The sequence below is a fragment of the Rhinolophus sinicus genome, chromosome 7, assembly GCF_057876585.1.
Source record: "Rhinolophus sinicus isolate RSI-liver-muscle chromosome 7, RSI-T2T, whole genome shotgun sequence".
NCBI classification, from domain to species: domain Eukaryota; kingdom Metazoa; phylum Chordata; class Mammalia; order Chiroptera; family Rhinolophidae; genus Rhinolophus; species Rhinolophus sinicus.
The window spans coordinates 15,828,997-15,846,407 of NC_142507.1; the positions used below are offsets into that span (position 1 = coordinate 15,828,997).

Sequence of the window (17,411 nt, forward strand, 5' to 3'; positions counted from 1 at the left end):
AAGGCTTGTGGAAACACTGAGTGTCGGGCCCCAAAAGTCTGAGGCTAAACTGGGAGCTTGCATTTCTAAGGAGTTTACATATGACCCTAATGGAACCTGGTGGTCCAAGAACCATACTTCGAAACTCACTTGTGTTTAACACAGTATAAGACTTTCTGTTTTCACTATTCCCATTTTACTTTTCATGAGTAACCCGTTCCATAATAAGTAAGAATATACTTTGCAAGCGGTCAAATTAGTTACCCCATCCCCTCTGACAACCATCAGGAAGTAATATTTTAAATTCCAAAGAGAACTTTAAGTTCTTTGCTACTAAATTCCTTTCTTTTCACTTAAATATAGTCCCAGAACTTGAATAACAGTATTTAAAAAAGAAAGCTAATAAATGTCCTACATGATAAATACAAACAAAAATTTCATAGATTCGTAAGTATCAGTGAGATACTCTGAAATTAAAGAATTAAAAAAAAAGAGCTACCTAATCAATTGTGTTTCAAAAGGATAAGGAAAAACAAAAACCAAACAAAAGAAGACCAAAAAATATTGAGTACCAGGAAACTGTAGCTGAATTTTACAAAGGCCCTAAATAACACTTTTACAAAAGAAAATGGATTTGTATAAGAAATTGTGAAACCTGCTTTAAACAGCTAAACATATAACACACTACTAGGGAAGAAGCAAGAGGATGTTAACGGCACATTGCTCATTCTTCCCCATAAAATGACTGATCAAAACTACCGAATTCATCAACTCCATGAAGAGCCCCAGAACTACAGAAAAAGAGGCGACACTACTTAAGGATATAAGTAAGACAGAGAGGTGTAATTCGAGCGAAATGATGCGTTATATCAATGAGAGTCATGTGTTATTTAAATACAAGCTAGAGATGCTGTTTCAAGTTTGATCTGTAATCAACTTTGCACTTTAACTAAACCAGTAAAATATATAGGTCACATACATAAGACATCTGTGTATGTGATGCATAACCTCTAACTCAATAGACAAGAGGAAAATAAAAATAAAAACTCCATCAATCAAATAGGACAGAAAAGGGGTGTGGGGGATGAAGCTTTAAAGATCTAAAGTAATTAGAAAGCACAACATAAGATGGCAGAAATATAGTTATATCATTTATACATTTATATCAAGCAATCAAAAAAGGTAGATTCATCAATGAAAACACAAAACAGTTCAGATTTTAAGTTATTTTTTTAAAAAATCCAGTTATACATGATTTACAAGAAATAAAACATAAAGACACAGAAAAGTTAAAAGTAATGAAAACAAACCAAATGAAGGCTGATTCTACATTAATATCAGACAAAATGGATTTTAAGGCAAAAACCATAGTTGGAAATAAAATGATCACTACATACTGGATAAGAATTTTTTTTTAAAGCTATAACAATATTAAACTACAAATACAACTTTACATATACTAAAAGTTCAGAATTACAAAGAAACCTGACAGGTTCCTAATTATAACGAGAATTTAACACACTTCTCTTAGTAATTGATAGAGTAGACAAGTTAGTAAAAATATAGATTAAATATACAGAACACAGAAAACTGAGCCAAATAATTAGAGTACACACTGAACAACCACAAAAAGTGACTATATGCCAGACCAGAAAGCAAATCTAAATATCAAAGAGTTCCATACAGATCATATTTTCAGACATAGATTTCAGAAGCAAAACAAACACATAATCCCAACACAATAAAACCTGAGCCACATTTGGAAACTCTGAAACAAACTTCTAAGTCTCCCAAAAAATCATAAGGGAAATTTGAAAACTTTTATATCAGTACAATAAAAAAAAAAAAAAAAAAAAAAAAGCTACACCATCCCCAAAACACCTAAATATTTACATGCGTAGAATTTTTTTAAAAGTCGAAAAATAATAGTCTCATCATCTAACTCAGTGTATTAGAAAATAGATAACAGTAAGCCCCCAAAAGTCGAAGGAATGAAATAAGATAGCAGGAAAAAAATGGAACAGAAAACAGAAATAGAGAACCAAAGAACAAAAATTGAAAGCTGGTGCTTTGAGGGGGAAAAAAACTTAATACTGGAAAAAATTTCTGGAAAGAATGATTTTAAAAAAAAAGAAGCATGAATAATAATATCATGAAGTCTGACATAGCTAAAAAATAAAAATACTATTAATGCCAATATGGCCATATGGAAAAAAACCCTTAAGACAAAATCAACTTCCTAAAAATACCATTTACCAAAATGAACTCCAGAATAGAAAACCTGAAGAGGATTATAATAACTAAAGAACTTAAATCAACAATTAAAAATCAACCCCAAACAAAAAAGCCACCAGGCTCATAAGGTTTTGATTAATTGTCCCAGAATTGGTAATTCTAAACTTACACCAACTGTTCCAGAGACTAGGAAAAACGGGACTATTTCCTAATGTATTCTGAGGTTAGCAATATTTTGATACTAACCCTGTCAAGCCTGAGTAAACAGTCCCATCTCACTTGTCACAAAAGGACCTTTTAAGGGCTGTTTTGCGGGTAACTGTGTAGAGGAGCAAAGGTGGGCAGGACAGCCAGTTCAGAAGGCTAGCACAGTGATAACAGCTCTCAGACCGGCGTGAAAGACAGCGTTAGTGACAAGCGCTTGGATTTGGGATACATTTTGAAAGCAGAGTCAACAGACTGACTGATAGACTGATTAGATATGGGGTGAGAAAGAGAAGTATCGAGAATGAGACCAGTGTTACAACTGGAAGGACAGTGAGGCCCTCTACAAAGATGGAGATTTGGGGCAGGCAAGGAAATGAGTTCTATTATATTTAAGATACTTATTAGACAAGTGATGCTATCAAATAGGCAATCGGATACATGAACATGGAGGTTAGAGGACAGGTCCAGGAGGAATATGCAAATGTGGAAGTTCTCAGCATGGTGCGTAAATGTCTATTAATAAAACTCAAAGCCTCCTGAAGTCTACAGTTGCTGACTCTCATAAGACAGCACATATTACACAGCCGACCTCGTAATTACATGTACTGGTATGTTGTTGGGAGGTAACAAGGAACCTGAATTACACAAAAGGAGCCATGGTCCAGTACATCTGGAGAAAGACTAAGCCTCTAGTGAAAATTCAGAAGATGACACTTTAAACATGTACAACTCTTGAGGACACAAACTTTCCAAAGTGATTCACAGAACTCAATTTCTACTTTTAATAATAATTGACAATTCAAAAAACAATTTGCAGAGAGGGTCCCTTCTCCCTCCCTTTTTCATTATTAGAGCTAGGCCTCAACTGGGCAGATTAATTTTCGCTCTAAAAGACGTATTAGAGCAAATTGTCAGGCGAGGTCAGGGAAACACGGTATTGGAGTGCTTCTGTGTCTCCGGCATAAGGCTTCTTTCCCACCCTGAGATGAGCAAAACACTAGAGAGGAACATATGATCTAAAGCTAATTCCCAGATATTGGCCTGTGGAGGTGAACTCCAGGAGGAAATTTACTTGCCAACCCATGTTGTTGTTTTTTTTGACAGAATTTATTAACAGATGAGTTAAGAAGGGAAGAGCCAGAAAACAAAATTGTCTTCAGTACCCTCAGAGGGGCCAACGGCTTAACATTACAAGCAAATACCTTATTTCCTTTTAATCAGCTGTAGGTTTATCACTATTAGCAATATTTCAGTAACCAGGCCCGAGCACAAATGAGCCACCAGGGAAAAAGAAACTGCCTATCTAAGAAGCAAAACCATCCACAAAGAAAATGAGGACCAGCAATCAGAACGTAACTACAATAAAACCAAACTGCTGAAGAAGGCAGTGAACACAGGGTGGAGACCGCTGGCACGCAGGCACCTGAGATCCAAATGCAACCAAGACCCTAGCTTAGAAATCTGATCTTCAAATTAAAAATTTCAGTAGATATCTTAAAGGGAAATGGTCACTGCCTCAATAGGGGAGTAGAATACTAAGTGCAAGAACCATCTCAAATCACAGAGCAGGAAAAAAAAAAAAAAAAAGCTGGAAATCACAAAGAAAAAAACAAGACAATTGAAGAATCGATCCAAGACAAAATGAATATTCTACAAGAGGGGGAAAAGAACAAATGGAAGAGCTAAATAAAAACAAAAAAAACAAAAAATCTGCAAATTCTTTGGTATTCCTTGCTGCAGGAGGTGGGGCTTAATTTTCCTCCTCTCTAGAGTGGGCTGGACATACTGACTTGCTTCAAAGAACAGAGTATGCAAAGGGAGAAAAGTGACATTTACACTGGAGAATCCTAGCAAACACAAGCTGAACCAAGTAATCAAAGTTAGTATCACCAGCAATAAGTTATGTATGATCAGATGAGGAGACACATCACCTATGTGGTCTTCTGCCCAAAACCTATAACCTGTCTAATCATGAGAAAGCATTAGGCCAACTGACAAGGGACACCTTACAAAACACCTGACCAGTAGTCTTCAAAATGTGAAAGCCCTGAGACAAGGAAAGGCAGAGAAACTGTCATAGCACGGAAACTAAGGAGCCGTGACAACTAAGTGCAAAACTGCTGTTCCAGATCTTGAACGTTTCTATAACATTGCAAGTTATATAAATGTCTAATTACTATGTTGTACACCTGAAACTAATATATTACATGTCAACTGTAATTGAAAAAAATGTTTTTAAGTCTGTAGTTTAACAGTAGCATACCAATGTTAATTTTAGTTTGGTAAGTGCAATACACGTATGATTAGGTAACATGTTGATATTAGGGGAAATAAAGGATATACAGAAACTGATTGCATTATCTTTGCAACAAAATTATCTCAAAATAAAGTTTATAAAAAATCATAATTTACACTCCCAAATATTATATTAAATATATTGCTGCAGAAATATGAAATACATACACGTTCTACAGGGTATTATTTTAATGGCTGCCCTGCTTCTCTTTTTGCTTATGATAAAAGTGTTACTTAAATTCTGCCTAAGTTAAAACAGTGAGGTATCAGACTATATTTTTAAATTTTAAAAGAAAAAGGTATGCACGTTCCAAGAAAAGACAAAGTTTATAGATGAATGATGACTGAAGTTAAAATACACGATAGGTTCAGTTCTTCAGGAAATTTAATGACTTAACAGAAATGAAATCGCATAGATTGGCTGACAGGACTGGAAAAATTCATGCTGAAAGAGTAGAACAAAGGCAGTAACCAATGGATAAAATGCCCAGCTGTAGGGGGCGGCCAGTTGGTCAGAGCGCGGTGCTCTTAACAAAATGATTGCTGGTTCGATCCCCACATGGGCCACTGTGAGCTGCGCCCTCCACAACTAGATTGAAACAACTACTTGACTTGGAGCTGATGGGTGCTGGTATAATCTCATGGGACCTCCTTTGTACATGTGGTCCATCACTGACTGAAACGTTGTTATGGGGCACATGACTATCATAGTTAGCAAATTTCTAAATTAAGAAATTGCAAGCCAAACTTCTAAAATAAACAAAGTAAACAAAAGATAATTCAATAATTTAAGTTACTTCCTGAAACTTAGAAGTATTTTATGTTCACTTAGGATTAAACATATGTTCCTAAAAGTAACATGTATTTGCTGCTGAAGAAAAATTAAAACACCATTCAATTTAATAATGACTGTTCATACCATAATAGATATGAAAGAAATATCTCCCAAAGACATATAATTAACCCAATAAACTACTGGTAGTTCATTTACTAAAAACTCATAAAATTCTTTATCAGCATTGGAATGTAACACAGACACCATTAAAACTTTCCTACGGGGCAACAAAATTAATCTGAGAAAAAAACAAAAAACAAATCAGTATTATAAAATGTTAACCGAAGCACCTCCTTTCCCACATTTGGTTTATCAAGAATATTTACCAAGTTCAGAACAGAGCATTAGTATAATAAAAACTGTATCATCTTGACTATTCAAAATATCACTCAATGTTTTATCAAAGAATTACTCATTTAATTACATAATATAAAAGTTTATGGTAGACTCACCCTGGGCCAAAAACTATTTTCTAGAGAAATATTCTTCAAAGGAAAAGTAAGATTTTATATACTGAATGTGTTTCTGTTCATCACAATCAACTCACTAATAGAGAACTGCAACCACAGAACAGTTTAAGGCAGGCGAGTAGGTGCAGTGAGTTAAACGCATTTTCGACAGGATATTTTCGACTTACAATAGGTTGATTGAGGAAAACCCACTGTACGCTGAGAAGCATCTGTACATACAGAACTGTCAGAAAACTGCTTACTGTTGTCACAGGAATAATTATTGAAGTAATTTCTTGTATATTAACACAACCTTGGTTACTTTGAGACAGACCTAACATCTCATCCCAGAATCAGTTATTACAATTGTGAAGCAAATTCTATCAGATACTAAAATTTACCCTTTGGAAATACCCAACAATATAAAATAGCATATGTGACTAACATACATAGAAGATCTAGAATTAAAACTATTTAATAGGGATTTTATTATAATTATGCCTTGCTTGTTTCTGCATAAGCTGCAGGGCGTTGTCTCTTTCTGAGGGAATAGGTAAATGCCATCTTGTGTAAGTTCATCTCAAAGTTATAGGCAATTAAAAACTCGCTCCCTTTCTCTATGGAATTAAAAGAGCTATTAAACTAAAAACCTCACCTCAGATTGTTTCCTGATTAATAAAGATTCATAAGAACCAAAGAATATAGTAGGATCTAAATGACTCACATTCAGTACAACAAAAGTTCAACTTTATTATTCAGGATTACCTATTCAAAAGTAGACTCTGATGCTATGTAGATTACTTGATATTATTAGTTCTTTGTTTTCCTTCTTTGATTTTCCAATTAAACTAGCTTTATCATTAGAATACATACAAATAAAAATAGCAAGTTGAAGTAAAAACTCATCCTCCTCTAGCCCTTTCTATTTTAAATTCTCCTGATGGGTTGCCACTAACTCTAGGCACACTAATACATCAACTTCTCGATTTATCAATTCAGAGACTATCAATTCCTACTATATGAGTAATTTATCACAGTTGAATATGTTACATTCTCCTTCACTTTCCCCTCCCTACATTAGGAGCCACACTATTTTTATTTCTGGTGACTGTTCTTATGACTTTAAATAAGATGCTTAAGGCACAATCGCTTGATATCTCTCTATAAACAATTATCTGTCACCTTTAGAAAGAGAAAATTAGTGCATTCACCCTTCCTCAAACCTTTCTTTCTCATTCCATAGCTTGTAACATTATGCACAACTATAATTAATTCTTTTATATTCTATTGTCCATTTCTACAAATGGAAAAATCAACTGGCTGCGCTATGTAACTTGAATGATCAAGTACATTAGCTCCTAAATAAAACAAAGTAATTAAACCAATGAAAAAGAAAAATTATGACATTCAACTTTTCAAAAGTCCTATTCTCATAGAGCTTATGGTCCAACGAGAACAAAGATTAGCCAGAAATTTTTTCTTTTTAGCTTCCTTCTATCTCCAAGGTCAGTGGCTCCCAAGTGAGGGATCATTTCATTTGTTAGGTTTCAAAGACCACAGTTCCATTTAACAGAAAGAGTGGAGAGGCTTATACTCTTGATACACACTATATATATATACAATGAAGATCCGTCTGATTCAAAACACACATAGAGTCGCTATTGAGGTATATTTATTCTAGTACCAGGTGTTATTACCTTCCTTGAATTTTTTTCTTTCTACTGAAGTAGCTCTTCAAGTAACTTTCCCACAAAGGGCATGTGGCTAAGCTCTTACTTATGTCGCACTTTCCCCTCTTTGGTATAATTCAATGCTCGTCTTGAAAAACATAATATACCCCACTGCCCTCCACTCCAAAATAAGATTTTACATGTGAGTATCCAGAGCTGCAGATGAGAATTCCGATAATAGACTGATTCTCCTCGCTTTGTAAGTAATTTGTCTTTTGTTTGGAAAGCTTTTAAGATACTAAGATATTCTCTTTAATCCTGTCCTTTCTTTTTTTTCTTTTAAATTTTAAATAATCCTATTGGTCACTTAGTGAACCTATCCTTCTGAAAACATGTATCTTGGGGATCTGGAAATTTTTCTTTAATCATTCTTCCCTTTGTTTTTTCCTGTATTCTTTTAAGCACTCGTTTAGAGAAAGAGGACCTCCTTTCCACATCTTTCACAGTTAACACGTTTCATCTCTATTACTCCACATTTGGAAATTTCTTTGATTTGAAATCCCAGATCAATCGGATCTAAAACATGAATATTTTATTAATCTGCTTGCTCACTGCTTTGTTTTCATTCTGACAATCACATTTTTCATTTCCAAAAACATTTTCTGGTTTCCATTTCTTTTTACATTAATCCTAAGAACAAATCAAATTTTGTTTTGCATATTAAATTATCTTCTGCTCCCTGAATTAAATATTTCTTTTACTGGGTTTGTCTTGGTTGTTCTTTCATCAAGCTTGGTTTTAATCGAACACACCAAAATTATGTATTCAAATCTAAGAATGAAAAACTATAAAAATACTACAACTAGTATGAATTTCTCCACCAGTTTTAAGTTTCACCAATACCCTTCACACTAAAACAGAGAGCAACTTTGTAAGTTTTATATAGTGAGACAGGATATGTCTTGTCTGGTCAGCTCCTCCATAGGGTGCTTTCCTGAGCAAGGCAAGCTGGGGAATTCCTCCACTGCCAAAACAACCAGAAGGAAAAAAAATAGCCAATAAAAAGACCCAGCAATGACAAGACAGAATTAGCTTCTTAAAGTCCTTGTCTATCACAAGTAGACTCAAGAATTTAAAGGAAAATACGAACACAGTAAGAAGAGAAATGAGAAGCAACAATAACTACAGACCTAATTGTAAAATTTTAAACTACAAAGCTTTTATTAAAAAGGGAAGAAAAAAATTTTCCCCAAATTTGAAGAAGGCAAAGATTTCTGAAGTCAGGTAAGTATAAGCCTTCTAAAGTTGTTCTTATTATACAAAATTGTTTTGGCTCTTCTAGGTCCTTTACATGATGTTAGCCTGGATCTTAAATTAGGGGAAAAAAGGGGAGAAAAAAAAAAGCTTAACGGACACTGGATCAACTGACAGAATATTGCAGTTATATAAGAGAATATCCTTATTCTCAGAAAATATACACTTTTTTGGGGAGTAAAGAGCTATGATGTATGGAACTTACTCTCCCATTGTGCAAAACAACAAAGTAAACTGGGAAAAATGTTAACAGGTGAATCTGGATAAAAGTTCTACATACTATTTTTATTCTTCCGAATAAATTACAAATTATTTCCAAACAAAAACATGAAGAAAAAAAATATCCACTCATACTGCTGCATGTAGCTATACAGTTCAATCATTCCATGATGTTATTATATAGCACCAATGCATTTTGGCCATTTTCTTGCTGATGGACATTTGGGTTGTTCCCTATTTTTTACTATTATCACCTGTGCACCTAAGAATTCTTGTCTTCAGGGGTATATGCAAAGTTACTCTAAGGTATCTATCCCGCAGGAAAACTGCTGAATTATAAGATATATGAAATGTTCAGTTTTATAAGAAATTGCAAAACTGCTTGCTTCCCCACATAGCTGTACCAATTTAATGTTCTCATCTGCAACTATAGAAGAGATTTTGATCCATAGTCTCTCTGTACTATCAAAGTTTGTAATTTTGTCAAATAGATATAAAATATTTTCTCGTTATAGTCTTATTTTGCATTTTCCTAATTATTAAGACTGAATACCTTTTTAAATACTCATTAGCTATATTTGTTTCCTCTCCCATGAAATGTTTATCCATATATCTTTTGCCCATTTTTCTATTGGGTTATTTAGCTTTTTAAAAAAGTGATTCATAGGAGTCTTATACGAATATATTGATACGAATCTTTGGTCAGTTATGCTCAAATTTTTCTCAGTTCCTAATGTTTTTGTATCTTCTGATGAACAGATTTTAATCTAATCAAATTTAATCAATCTTTTCTTTTATAGTAAGTGCTGTTTTGTGTCTTATTTAAGAAAACCCTATTTTACACAAGGTCTGAATGATATGGACTGAGGAAAATGTAATCTTCACATATCAGACGCTTTAAGAAATTTCAGTAATACAAGACAGATGTTAAAGAATGACTTGCAACTTCTTTTACTTAAAAAATTAAAAAAGCATAGCAAGGGAATCATAGCAAAACACCATTAATTTGTCCTTTTTGATAGCCAAGGAGGACCTAGAATAGACAGGAAGAACACCCTTCATCACTGGGATGTCAAGAGTACTCCAAAGCAGTTTTGCTGGAAAGCCAAAGTGTAAATACAAGAATGTCTGAAAGGAAAGCTACAAATGAAAATCCACAAATTCTGCCTGGACAAGGGGTAACAGCGCAGAAATAAAATTGAGCATGGACACATGATACCCCAAATGCTACACAGTTAATAAGCAGGGAGAAGCGTTTCCTGACATGGTGGTTTCAACCTCAAAGGAAAGTCAAAGTTCACCTTCTGAAGTATCCACTGTACTGGCTCTCCCTTCTTACTCTTTCTTCACAGGCTCATGAATTGCTTAACTGGTAAAGTTAACGTACATCATGCCTCTCCCATCTCCACATTTGCAATAGGAAGAAAATATGCAACTAACATCAAGCATTAAAGTGCAAAAACCCAAACAACAAATGAACAAAAAACAAAAACAAAAAAACAACAACAAAAAAATCACCATATTTTGGGGCAAATACCTGACCTGGATGATCGATCCTCTTCCTTGCTCAATGATGACAGAAAAAAAAAAAAGCCAAAATGAGTCTTAAAATACTTTTTCACAAGAAAGGACACTAACAAAACTGAGTTCAGATCATGGCTGCCAGAGGTTAGACTTAGGGAAGGATGTAAATACAAAGGAATAGTACAGAATAGTTTTGTAGGGATAACGGAACTATTCCTAACTGTGGTGGTGGTGACACAAATCTACAACTGTGTTAAAATCCACAGAACTGTACACCCCCCCAAAATTGAATTTTACTGTATGATTTAAAAAAACTTTAAAAAAGGATATGTCCACAAATATTTATAGGAGCTTTATTTACAATCTCCAAAAAATGGAAATCCAGATGTCCTTCAAAGAATCAACGGATGGATACACTGGTAAATCCATACAATAAAATGGTATTTAGCAATTAAAAGGAATAATTGATATACAAAAAAACATAAACTGTGAAGATATGCTGAGTGAAAGAAGCCAGTCTTAAAAGATTACACACTGTAATTTCACTTCTCTGACATTATGGAAAATGCCTTATAGAGACTGAGAATAGATCGGTGCATTAGGGGGAAGAGGGAGGGGAACACTGGACTATGATAAAAAGCAGCAGCAAAAGGAAAATTTACAATTTCACTATAAATTAAAAAAAATAAATTAAAAAGGATACAGAATAGGAAAATGCTTCTACAAGCTGTGAACAGTAACCTTTGTGCTCAATAAAATCAAGATGGACTCTGGATCAAGAGATTCAAGTAAGAAAACAATCAACAGATAGATGTAAAGGGGAGATAGATGTGAGAAGGTAAGCAAAATAGGACTGTCACTGAAGAACTTAAAACCTAACAAAATCACAGAATCAACACAAAGCAGGTAGTATCAATACCATGGAAATTCAAATCTGAGAGATTTTCACAATGCAGAAAAAATAATAAAGAACCAATGGCACTCAAGGACAAAAGATTTCAACATATTTTTGACATTATTAGAAAAAAGAAAATAAAAACAAAAACTGGCTTGTAGACAGAAGATTAAGGAATATTCTAAGAGACCCACCACACTGTACATATCCTAAATACAGGCCTATAGTGCAAGAATAAAGAAAAATCTTCTATGCACATAGAAATAGCTATTTCCAAAGAAAGAAAATTTAGGCTGGCCTCAGACTTCTCCGTAATATAAAACTATACTTTTATGTAATATATATAAGGATGACCTCTCCTTAGTGGTATGAAAATGAAAAGTTAGTATTTCCCTGCCATGCATTTTTTTTCTCCCTGAGTAATCTCATCTCACTTCTGTGCAATCAACTGTTTATGAACAACAAGCTCCCACATCTAACTGCCTAATCAACAAGATTTCACCGTCTGTTATTTCTCAAAGGCATCTTAAAATCAGCACATCCTAAAATGAAATTATCACCTGCATCCCACCTTCCATACCCCAAATCATTTCTCCTGATCCACTATTTGTAATGGCAGTTAAAAAGGTTGAGCAGAGCCTTCAATAGTCATTTGTATTATTCCAAAGCAATGTTTCTAACAATTCAGTTCAGCAGCCACTAGCAGCAAAATCACCAAAGTGCTTGTTTAAAAATGTACTCTACTAAGTCGCTTATCAAGTACATCAGATTCTCCTAGGGTGGGTCTCAAGCACCTGCATTTTCAAGAAGCACCCCACGATATTTATGTGTCCTAAAATTTGAAAACTACTGGTCTAGAATCAATGTTAACTGAAACAGTTCCCTTTTGCAAAGGTTAAGAAGCCACAAGATACATATGTTCACACACAGACAGGCATCACTATGCTGTATAGTCACTTAGACTTAAGTTCCTGTTTTATCTTAATTTCTATGTACGAACTTTCCATAGTAACAAACATAATTTATTGGAGAAGGTTCTAACTTTGTCCGTGCTTCATCTGCAAAGAAAGTTAAATGCATTGTCTATGGAAATATCTACTAGTTGCCTTCTCCATCCATTTTCTTTTCCTCCTAAAAACAGCACCTTCCCCCACACCAATTTTCTCTTGTAGTTTGAAACAGGAAACATTCCCTAGACTCTCTTGCTGTGTGTGCCTTGTGATCAAATATGGCCAATATGAACAGTGAGTAATTTCTTGGGATATATTCCCTTTAGTCTCAGAGAGAGAAATAACAGAATTAAAAATCAAACTCTGCAGTCTAAATCTAAAGCCTATGTCTTCCCAACTCTAAGCTGCTTTCCTAAAGTCAAATCCATAGTATATTTTGTACAAGTGCTCTAAGCGCACAACTATAAAAATACTTCAAGAGTTTTAGGGGAAAAAAAATCTATTTTATTTCTCATAAATACAAAATGAATATTCAAACATCTATTTAAAGGCTGTTTCAAACTCCAAACACATTTTCCCATAAAATTGTTCAAGATAGTGATTAGTCCCTTGTCAGTTCTTAAGTCTGCTTAATTATAAATGCAGAACTCACTGAGCTTTGATGAACACGACTTAAAGATCTCTATCACCTGAGGAGTATGAAGAATAGGCAGGAAGCAAATTCAGAGTAAGGATTACCCTTGGGAAAGAAAGAGGAAATGATTCAAATGAGACATCATAGGCTTTCACCAGTGTTTGTAAAGTTCTGTTTCTTAAGCGAAGTGGTTGGTTTTCTTCAAAGTACAGTTCTTAAGTTCAGAATGTAATACGAAAAGGCGTTAAATGCCCACCCATGTATACCACCCCAATAAAAAGATCCTACACCAAAAAGTACTGTACTCTTACCCTACGCATGGCTTCCTCCTCTTCTTGACGCTTTTCATAATGTGCAAAGTCATCAAAGATTGAGGTGGTATGCTTGAAAGTAGCAATTATTTTAAGCACTTGCTTAGCTTTTTCTAGGGGTACCTCTTGAGTGTCCCTTGAATTGGTAACTGGTTTGTTGTCATTGTTTTCTAAGCGAATATGCCGTAATTGGTTATTGGGAACATCTTTGACAAAGATCCATTTAACTTCGAATTTGCCCTTCCACTTATCCTGAGACCAGACACCAGCATATGCATTATAGTCCACGACAGACTTCATTTCAGCCACTCCACAAAAATGTCCACTGCCATTCACGCTGAAGAGTAAATAGAGTGGGCCTTTCCCATTCAGGGAACGGTAAGCTGCATCCAAACGCTTGTTCCCATGCTCAGTACTACACCAGATAGAGTACTTAATGGAACGGTGAATGTCATCCTCAGAGTAGCTTTTAATTATAAACACACGTCCATTCTTCAGGTTCCAGTCAAAGTCTTTGGGATTGTAGTTGTTTATGGCCTTTAGCTTTTCCAGCACTGGATGCACTTCTACACTGGAAGGTGAAGCACTGACAGGAACAACACCTAAACCAAAGTTTTCACCGCCCGCTCCATTGTTCTGGTTGAAGCCGGCTCCCCTGTTCCGAGGAGCCACCCAGCGGTTCTGCAGCTGCTGCTGTTGGGGCTGCACTTGGTGAGGCTGGGCCTGGGGCTGAGGTCCTTGTTGCTGCTGTGGTTGTGGCGGCTGAGGCTGCTGTTGAGGCAGTTGGCTTTGCACCAATGGTGGTGGTTGAATTAATGGCTGAGGCTGCTGGATTATAGTTTGAGGAGGCAGAACTGGTTGGGTTGGCGGAGCCTTTACCACGGACCCCTTTTCATCCCAAGTTCCAATATTCATGTTGTGTTTTATGGGCGGGGGTGGCACAGCAGAACCCCCAATTCCCACATTGCCCTTGGGTTTCAGTTTCGGTTGAGGTTTGGCAGGCTTCCTGGCAATGGCCGCCCAGGAGGTTGGTTTAGGTGCTGCACTGCTAACGGGGGGCACACTATTGGTCGCAATGCTCGTCATACCACTGCTGCTCAAGGCTGTTCCTACAGTTTTTGTCACTGCAGCCGTCAGGTCACCACCAATTTTCAGTCCAGTCATGCCTTGCTCAATGCTGCTAATGCCAGGCACCTTACTCAAAGTGTCACTGCCAAATCCAGCCTGTCCGTCAGTGATAGCTCTCCCGAGAGAACTGGGTGGGTAGCCGTAGCTGCTACTATAAGCAGAACTTTGTGTTGATTGTCCCTGAGATCCACTTGTCCCCCATGTAGAGAAATCAGCATTACCAGGAAAAAAGTTAAATCCATGCTGACCAAGAAATGGAGGGGTATTTCCTAATGCCCCAGGCTGACCAAATACACCATCTGGTATATAGTGATGTTCTCCATTACTCATTTGTCCATAGGTTGTCAGATATGGCATAGGTTGGTCTCCAGCCGTGGACCATGCTGCTTCCCCAAGAGAATATGGAAATCCAATGGATGGAGCATAGTAACTAGGCATGTATGGATCTGACATTGGTGGATAGCTGTTACTCTGGAAAATAAAAGATCATAATCAGGAGCGAAATGTCTTCTGAAGAGCAAGGGGAAAAAAAGACATCTGAAAGATTAAATTAAAGAGTTTTAAATAAATGAAAAATAGATCCACCTGTTCCAAATAAACAAAATTAAAATTTCAAATCCAATTTTATCAACAGAAAAATTTGCTGATATTTTTAACTTAAAATATTGTTTATAAAATTACAGGGTTTTTATTTTTTGGTGGGGGGGAAGGAGATGGGGATTATTTTTGTTTAAAGAGCCTGGCCCTCTAGCACAATTTAAAAATACTGCATTTCCTACAAAAGGTTGATTTATAAATTTTGAAGACACAAACTGATCATTTACAGCCATCTTTACTTTAAGCAATTGATGTAGCCAAAAATTTATATGTAAAAATTATACAAATCTGGAGACTACACTAATAATAGAGAAATTAAATTATAGTATATCTGTTATGGAATCCAGTTCAGCATTTAAATTTTGTACTTTTATTAAGACAAAATAGAGAAAAGCTCAAACTCCAAGAAGGAAAAAAAGAATCAAGATCATACCTATAGCATCCTCCAAATCTGTTTTGTTTTGCTTGCTCATTTTGAAAAAGAAAACACTGAAATATTTTAAGGATTTCTTTGGAAAATTGGTTTCTTATGCCAAAAACATGTCTGACAATAGAGTTTCACTCTTTGATTTAGGTGTGATTTTTTTTAAAGCCTTGGATATAGCTTTAGAATTTGTAGAATAAGCAGGGAGACAAAATTAAGCTAAAATCTAGTTAGGGCAACTAGCACTCCCTTTGCAAAGGTCAACACCATTTTGAAGGCTGAATAATCACTTAATTTATATAGATATTCTAAGCTACCCAGAGCAAAGTGTTTACCCCTTTTTTTCCCTCTGTTACTTTCTTGGGACTATTCTGCCACTGCCTTCCCACTCAAGACAGTATTCCAATATAAATTTATGACAAAAAAACATCACAGGTACTATCTGGAATGCAGTTTATTTTTTTAAAGGCCAACAATCATTGAAAACTGAGATACTTTATTATTACTACGAACTTTGTGACACATCTTGCAACTGTTACAACTGTCCACTGTCTATGAGAAAGCTAATATTTTTGTCTTTGAAATGATTCTGATATAACTAAAATAAGAATAACTTAGGATCAAACAAAGGTTGCATTTCAATAATAATTATAACCTAAGTTTATTTGCAGTCAAGTTTGGACTGAAAACAAAAACAATTCTGTCACTTAGTACTATTAAAAGAAAAAAAATGACTAAATACACTTGATATTAAGTACATTTTACTGTATTCAAACCTAGAAATACATGTGTTACCATTTACTAATTTAGCTGAATAGTCTTTAACCATACTGAATAATTATTAACTATATTTGAAAATATATTCAAATGATGCTCACATTCGTATAAAGGAAATGAAGAGCATCTCTGAAACCACCATAGCAGTGACACCATTACAGAGACCGACAGTGGAAATACTGACTGCTATACTGAAATACAAATACAAGAGGAGCCTGAGGGAAACTCAAAATTACCAACAATGGTTTTCAAAGAAAAAAATTATTGAAGAAATTAATGAATAAACTTTACTAGCCATGGATACACACACACACACACACACACACAATTCAATCACTGAATTATTTGCCAAAAATAAAAGTACTCCTGGTGCTTCATACTGACAAGGAAGTCACTGTGATATAAAAAAAACTCTAAAATGCTTAATAAAACGAACAGATACTCAGCCAGTATAAATGAACATATATAATGGATTAAAAGATTTTTTAAAGTTTTTTAAAGTTTAAAGTCACTAAAGGTATCCTTTTATTACTTTATTATCTAATTAAGCACTTACTAAATGCCTAAATTGTGGAAAACACTGATACAAGATACTCATTCTAAAAGAAAACCTACAGTTCAAAAGACACATAACACAGGGAAGTGAATAAATTCCACACGGAGGAAGAAAGGAGCAGAGCTGGGCTAAATGTGGACGTAATCAGTTTCACAGTTTTAACTTCGAATGTTGGCACTGACATGGGGACTCAGTGAGTCCTCATCTGGATGTAGGAGTGGAAAAGTAGACCAGGTAGAAAGTTTAAATTCATTCTTCCTAATAAAATGTTTGCAAAGTTACACTCAAAACTTATTTTGGATATTCTTATTTCACCATCAGAAATGCAGATATTGTGCACAACAGTTACACACCAACTTCCTAATTTATCTATACCCTAATATATCTATAGTGTAATTCAGGGGTCAGCAAA

The 17,411-nt window shown here is 35.1% G+C and overlaps 1 protein-coding gene across 9 annotated transcripts in view; it reads right to left on the bottom strand.

Annotated features, from left to right (window-relative positions):
• Positions 1–17,411, bottom strand: part of YTHDF3 (YTH N6-methyladenosine RNA binding protein F3) — a 33,886-nt gene that overhangs the window by 3,760 nt on the left and 12,715 nt on the right. For 5 of the 9 annotated variants that reach the window (XM_074319259.2, XM_074319256.2, XM_074319262.2 and 2 more), the window contains 2 exons: positions 13,518–15,116; positions 13,225–13,311 (listed from right to left, as the gene is read on the bottom strand). In XM_074319259.2, the coding sequence (XP_074175360.1) occupies positions 13,258–13,311; positions 13,518–15,116 (1,653 nt within the window). In that variant the 3' untranslated portion in view covers positions 13,225–13,257. The remainder of the gene's footprint in view (positions 1–13,224; positions 13,312–13,517; positions 15,117–17,411) is intronic. The other 4 variants (XM_019754566.3, XM_019754563.3, XM_019754567.3 and 1 more) reach the window with 1 other exon arrangement.